General features: G+C 40.1%; 1 protein-coding gene across 2 annotated transcripts in view; it reads left to right on the top strand.

Moving 5' to 3' along the window:
- The window catches only part of LOC106525243 (cyclin-dependent kinase 5 activator 1), a 6,377-nt gene extending 702 nt beyond the window's left edge, over positions 1–5,675 (top strand). For both annotated transcript variants that reach the window (XM_014019398.1, XM_014019399.1), the window contains exons 2-3: positions 3,581–4,204; positions 4,292–5,675. In XM_014019398.1, coding sequence (XP_013874852.1) covers positions 3,692–4,204; positions 4,292–4,783 — 1,005 coding nt within the window. In that variant the 5' untranslated portion in view covers positions 3,581–3,691 and the 3' untranslated portion in view covers positions 4,784–5,675. The remainder of the gene's footprint in view (positions 1–3,580; positions 4,205–4,291) is intronic.
- Positions 5,676–7,198: the final 1,523 nt, after the last annotated feature.

Raw genomic sequence — 7,198 nt, 5'->3', positions numbered from 1 at the left:
TATATATATAGGGGGGCTCTTATCATCATCATCATCATCATATGAAACATATTGCTGAAAAGCCGAACACCATCTCCAGGCTGTGGTTCTGATTCTGATGGATGTGTGCGCTGCAGTGAAGCCACTGAAGCTTGTGTCGGCAGAGAGAGAGAGGCGGGTGCGGGGGTTGGATGTGTKGGGGGGTTGGATGGAGGGGTTGGATGTGTGCGGGTTGGATTCCAGGCTTCCATTTTGAAGCTAAGATGGATGCCTGCGCACATTTCTTCTCCCCGGCCTCCACGGCTCCTTACATAAGCGCGATGTGTGCAGAGCCTGGTSTTTACAGCTCTGACCTCAGCAGCGTCCGGTGCCTTCATTTATACTTTATTAGACCTATAAAGTTTGACATTAGAGTATTTCTTCTCAAAATTAAAATCATAAAGTCTAACCATCAGGACCTGCAGCTCTCTTTCTTTAGTTGGATTACAGCAACTCACACTGTCTGTTAGCAATATAACCCATTAACCACTGGAGGAATTGAAATGAATTTGTCAGCAAGTAATCTCTGAATATACAGCTATAACTGATTAATGTTTGGAGTCCACCTGATTCAAGATGGCTGCTGCAGCCAAGTGACCTTAAAACACAGGAAATGGCTATAACTTATTACATTTTACAAATATTGAGCTAAAATCTGATGTGGACTGAGCTGAGACTGATTCCAAACACATAATATAGGCAGTGAAGTGTTGTGCAAGATCTCTCTTTATAATATTTTAAGCCAACTGCAAGCATCTGTTAGCAAAAGATTTCATGAAACACCAGACGGATTTTAATGAAACTTTCAGGAAATAATCATTCAAGGTACAGCTACAACTGATTAAATTTGTGAGCTAATCCATTTTAAGATGGCTGCTACAGCCAACTCAAATTTGAAAACACACAAATGGAGATGATTCAGTCAATTTTACAGATACTGTYCTAAAATTGGGCRTGGTTGAAGCCAAGAGTTATTCAAAACATAAACCCCAAGTGTTTCTCATTTTGCAAAAATAGAAAAAAAAATCCTTAAAACTTTAACAGTTGGAGTCAACTTTCTTTGTCTGTCGGCAAAATATCACGTGACTTTAATGAAATGTTCAGAAAATATTCATTGGATGTAAAGCTATTTACTTTTAGAGACAGTGGTGACTGGACTGTGTTTTAAAGTTTATTTTAAAGTTTTCATATTAGAGAAAARGCAAAAAAAGAAGAAAAAATGTAAAGTTAGGGTAACAGTGCTCAGAATGATACTCTGTTGTTACTCCAGTTATACAAGTTACAGTTATACAGTTTAGTGAAATTTGTAAAATCAAGTACTTATTTGTTGTTTATTTGCAAGAACAATTCAACAACCTGATAATTAAAAAATTCTTTCTTCTTTAGTACAAGTGTTATAACTCTAACATTTCTAGCTTCATGGGTAAACCACCTGTATGCATCTGGGCTTTTAAAAAACTCCCATACATCCTACCCTAGCTAATACTTACAGTATATAGTCCTTGGGCACTACCAGGTTATGGTAATGGCCACCTCTAAGTGTAATGTGACCCTCCTTGGCCAAACAGTTCATTTTCCTGAGTCCCAAGCTTTTCTCAATGTGCACTTTTAACTTTCTCTAGATATTTAGGATGAGTAGAACCTCATGAACATAAAAACTAATATTGTTTTTTGAGTTTTAGGAGTTAAAATATAAATAAACAACACAAAAATTAAGGAAATGTGTGTTATTTCTTTGTTGTAACATGGCTGCTTGGTGATACATCTTATGACTGGCAGCACCTGGGGGTACCTGAAGCTCAAAACAAGTGAACAAAACAAGAGAATGACAAGTCTTTTTCCAGGCTAAATCAACTAACTGAACAAGTGGCAGATTTTCTGTTTTTCACATTTATAAAACAGCTCTAACTCAAAAACAACATGTGGATATGACAGAACCAGTGTTGTATAAAGTACCACAAAGTGATACTTGAGTAACAGTACAAGTATCTCACCAAAAAATTACTTTGGTAAAAGTTAATGTTTCCTTTAGGAATATTACTTGAGTAAAAGTCAAAGTATCTGATATTTTTTTAACTTAAGTATTAAAAGTAAAAGTATTGATTTAAAATGCAGTTAGATTTTAGTAATGACATTTATTAGGAGGTGACCCCCCCAAAAAATGCAGAAATGACTGTTGTATTAAAATAATTAATTTATGGTAAATTTAGGATGCACTAGTCCAGCTGTTTCAGTTTATATACATATATCAAGGCTGCACAAASCTTTTCYCCAAAATGAAAATCTATCTGAGGGCTGCCGCCAAATGTAATAATATAATTCATGAAATACAAATACTTCTTAAGTACAGTCCTTTTATTTGAATGATTCTGTCCTGCTGGAGTGTGCCATGATTTGTTTGTGTACAAACTAATATGGTATCAGAATTTCATATATTTATACTTCTCATTTAACCACAATTAAATTCACTCTATCTAGGAGGCCCATTTTATTTGGATAGTATTTATTTTTTACAATAACAAGCTGGAATGACAACAAGCAAAGATGAAATAATGACGCTTTACTTGTCTTTTTTTTTTAAATGTAAGGAGTAGAAAGTACAGATAACTAAAAAGATGGCTGAAAAATAATTACTCAAGTACAGATACCCAAAAATTCTACTTAAGTACATTAACAAAGTATTTGTACTTAGTTACTTTATAACTCTGGGCAGAACGCTAACTAAATTTATTCTACAGTTTTGTACAACTTTGTAAGCTTGTTTACTCACTGAAAAATATCTGTGGTTTTTGCTGATGGTGCTGCTGAGTGTATCAGTCTGTCTGACCAGCACATCTAATCTAATTCACCCCATAACTCAGCACAGAACAGACATTTTTAAAAAACGCTTTCAAAAAAACTAAGTGTTGACTGGAGCTACGAAGAAACAATGCACCAGCATGTTTGCACCTGAAGCAATAATGAAGCTGATTAACAATGTTTTTATAACTTTGATTATTTGCTAAAATGGTCAATAACTGAGAGGAAATGTTAAACAATGTAAATAAAAATTCAAGACCTATTCCTTAAAGCAATGCGTAGTGCCCATGTACTAACAAACATTTTTAAGGTCATAGTTAATGCCAAAGTGTTAAAGAAAGATGCACAATGGAAAATGCTCCACGCATTGAGGATGACTCTCAGCTACCACCACACAGAGTTTGAGCTCAGTATCTGTAAAACTGTCAGTCATGACAATTTTTGTGTTTGCTGATTTTCCCCAGCTGTGGCAGCCATCTTGAAKATGTTGATTCTAAAAGTTAATCGGTTGCACAATAGATGTTCATTCAGTGATTGCTTTYTGAGAGTTCCATTCAAATCTAGACAATCTCTCATGAGATATAACGGAACAGAGAAACACACAGATGGGGCAACTTCAGCAGCGGGTGATATTTGAAGCAAAGTATTGTATTTTCATGTATTGTTGACGCTGTTATTTCCTTTGAGGTGTAATCTTTGGATTCATTCAGAGCTCSTCATTGATGACTAATGGAATACGGTCTGTCCTGTTTTCTGCTCACAGGTTCAATTTCCTCCAAATTCAGGACACATAGATCCAAAGCTCTTTAACTAAACTTGTTAAAGAGCTTCTTCTGAGTCCATCCCATCCATTTGCTGAGCCTCATCCCACACCATGGGTACGGTGCTGTCGCTCTCTCCCAGCTACCGCAAGGCCGCTCTTTTTGAAGATGGTCCGGCCACGGTGGGTCATTACACAGCTGTTCAAAACAGCAAGAATGCCAAGGACGCAGCAGCAGCAGCGAAGTCCCTGAAACGGCCCTCTATTATTAGCGCTTTGCCATGGAAACGCATTGTGGCCGTGTCGGCAAAGAGGAAAGGTTCCAAGAAGCTCCAGTCAGAAGGAGGGGATGGTGGGAAAGGGAGCCCTCTGGAAGGCCACGCAGCCAMCACAACCAGCTCAGCTTCCAACAGCCTGAAGCTGAAGAAGTCTCAGTCCTGTGCGAACCTCTCGTCTTACTCGTCCGTCCAGGACCCCTCAGCTACCACCACCACTACCTCCTCCCACCTGCCCACCTCCAAGACCCTGGCAAACGTAGCTACAGTCATCGCCAAAAAGAATTCCCTCACAGGACCTGGAGTCCAGGCTTCCACTGCGGTCGGCACACCAAAACGTGTCATCGTCCAGGTAACACCAAACTTTTTTTTTACTTAAATCATCAAATCTTCTTCAGATCTCCAGTGCTGACCCACGTGCTCTGTCTCGGCCCCCCAGGCCTCCACCAGCGAACTGATGCGTAGCCTGGGGGAGTTCCTGTGCCGTCGGTGCTACAGACTGAAGCGTCTGTCGCCGACCGATCCGGTGCTGTGGCTGCGCAGCGTGGACCGCTCCCTGCTCCTGCAGGGCTGGCAGGACCAGGGCTTCATCACTCCAGCCAACGTGGTCTTCCTCTACATGCTGTGCCGGGATGTGGTCTCGGCCGAGGTGGCCTCGGAGCGCGAGCTGCAGGCGTCGCTGCTCACCTGCCTCTACCTGTCCTACTCCTACATGGGCAACGAGATCTCCTACCCGCTGAAGCCCTTCCTGGTGGAGGCGGAGAAGGAAGCCTTCTGGGATCGCTGCCTGGAGATCATCAACCGGATGAGTGGCAAGATGCTGCAGATCAACACCGACCCGCACTTTTTTACCCAGGTGTTTGCCGACCTGAAGAACGAGAGCAAGAAAGAGGAGGAGAAGACTAAACTTCTCATAGGCCTCGACCGATAAAGAGGGAGCCGGGAGGGGCGGGGAAGAAGGAGAGGAAGGAGACGAAGCTAGGAAGGCTAATGTGAGGAGGAGAGCTTCTCTGGAGTGGTTTCGGTGTCTAGCATCTCTGCTGGTTCTACGCTTCCTATCTGTAGCCTTGAGGGACAAACTTAAAAAAAAWTTAATTTAACACTTGAACTATTGGCGTTATTAAACAACCAAAACACAAATAGATGCCAGTAAATAGTCTGCAGCATCTTGCCATAGGCAAGATGCTGCAGACTATTTACTGGCATCTATTTGTGTTTCACAGCTTAAACTTAAACTGACAATATTTTGGTTTTCACCATATAGTTCAAAAACTTTTTCAATCATTTTTGTGCCAACGGTTTCGCTGACAGAGACAAGTTTTATCTGTAATCTGGCCCACAGAGTCCCGTCAGACGTATCGTGTTGATCTCTTGCCTCAGGCACAGAGAAACGCTTCTGTCTGACCTGTATCTTGTTAAATGAGATAAAAACATAAATAAAAACTGAGCCAGAGATGCCTGGCACTCACACACACGTTTATATATCCAGTACCAGTGAAACGTTTAACACAGATTGAACACAGTGAGACTCTTGACTCTTACTGGATGTATGAATGTATTTGCATGAGGTTCCTCGTCRTATCCTTGCACATGACCAGCCTTTTTTACATATATTCACATAGACCCTGCCCAAGTTCAGAGCACTCACGTCAAATCTGAATATGAAATGCACAGAGAATTAGCAAATAATGTTAAACAGTGTAAACATACTGCACCTCTAAAGAAAGAGAAAACCCTCCTGGAAACAGCCGGTTCGGATGTTATCAGTCCATTAAATGGACGTTATTAGCGGTTATCAGTCCCATTGAATGGCTTCAGACTGTCCCGACARTGCCCTCTAGTGGGTTACCAGTGCCATATACATTGGAATGTAACAATATGCTACCGCCGGAGTCCGGTCTACTTTATCGTGGCCCGTGTCATTTTCTCTAAAATTAACCTTAGTGGTTTTATGCCTTTTATTAACAAGCTGACAATCTGAAGCCTTTCTATGGGTCTGATAACGGCYATTAACGTCCATTTAATGGATGATAACATCCGAAGCAGGTACAGCAAGCAATTATTAATCCTGGAGGTGATCATTATAAGAGCATATTGAAACGGGGTTCAAAGTTATGAATCATTAATATTTTATCTGTTGCATCTCGTCATTGAGCAAACACAGTTCTGACRAGCTAATGGCTAATCTGAGTGAAGACCAAAAGAAATTTCGGCCATTTTAAAACAGTTTCAGAAAATTCACAGCATTTTTAAAAGCATTCATTTTTGTAAACCAGTGGTTCTTAAACCTTTTATGATGTGCGCTGCTTTGAAACGAGAACCGTTTCCAGATTTAAAGTGACACCTGCAAACTTTTCCTTCATCAAATGAGAGAAAATCTTCAACCTTGCTCCAGGTTAGTTTCAGCTGAAGAGTAAAGCTTGTTACGTCACAAGACAAAAGACATTTGTTCTTGCTGATGCGGTTGTGAGACGTGCTTTTTGACATTTTACACRCTTAYGACAAACGGCAGCACAGAGYTCCTGTTAAGCCCCTCCCACCGCCRCACATGTCACGTGCAAACAAACACGACAGCGACAGCTCATTGGCGGAATGATKGTTAATTTTCTGTCGATGACGAAGGAGTTAGAGGAGGAAGATCTGATGTTTCTCTTGTTAAAATAAGGAGAAGCGCTAATTTTCACTTTTGTGACAAAGTCACAGTTTATGACAGAGAATGCAGTGGTTAGTAGATGCATTTTGGACTAGAATCAACAATCAGCATGTGATCATTCTTAGCTTCTCCACAACAAATTTAATTTCAATAGGTTTTAAAGTGGCTGAATTTGAGGTTTTTTAATTTAACTGTGGTGGCCATCTTAAATTTTTGATTAGCATTTAGAATTTGGTAAAGATTGTTTCGTCTACTTTTACACAAAGCTTCAGCTTCAGCTTTGTGTGTCTAAAAATGTCGGATTAATAAGTTGTGAAGATATTTTTAGATCATTCTAAGCTACTGTCGCCCAAAATTTCAGATCAGTATTTCTCAAAACAGATGRATTGAAGCCATTTGGATATAGTTGTGGCAGCCATCTTGAATTTTCAATCCAGAGTGCTTTTCTGTATGCGCCCCATAAAAAAATCATCTTGGCCATCATAGTGCCACCCCTTGCAAAAATAAAAATAAATAAATAAAAATAAAAAAGCCTAGCTCTGCCTCTGACGAGACATACTCCCTCCTAACCAGCATCTCCTTCCTGCGAAAAATGTGTGCTTTCCTCTTCCTGTGAGTTCTATTTGACTCTCTTAAAGGGGCAATATCATGTAAAATCAACTTTTTTGAGTTTTATATCATGTTATAATGTTA

This window comes from Austrofundulus limnaeus, unplaced genomic scaffold (genome assembly GCF_001266775.1).
Source record: "Austrofundulus limnaeus strain Quisiro unplaced genomic scaffold, Austrofundulus_limnaeus-1.0 Scaffold220, whole genome shotgun sequence".
NCBI lineage: Eukaryota > Metazoa > Chordata > Actinopteri > Cyprinodontiformes > Rivulidae > Austrofundulus > Austrofundulus limnaeus.
The sequence above is the reverse complement of the archived record's forward strand: the minus strand, read 5'-3'. Positions and strand labels throughout refer to the sequence as shown.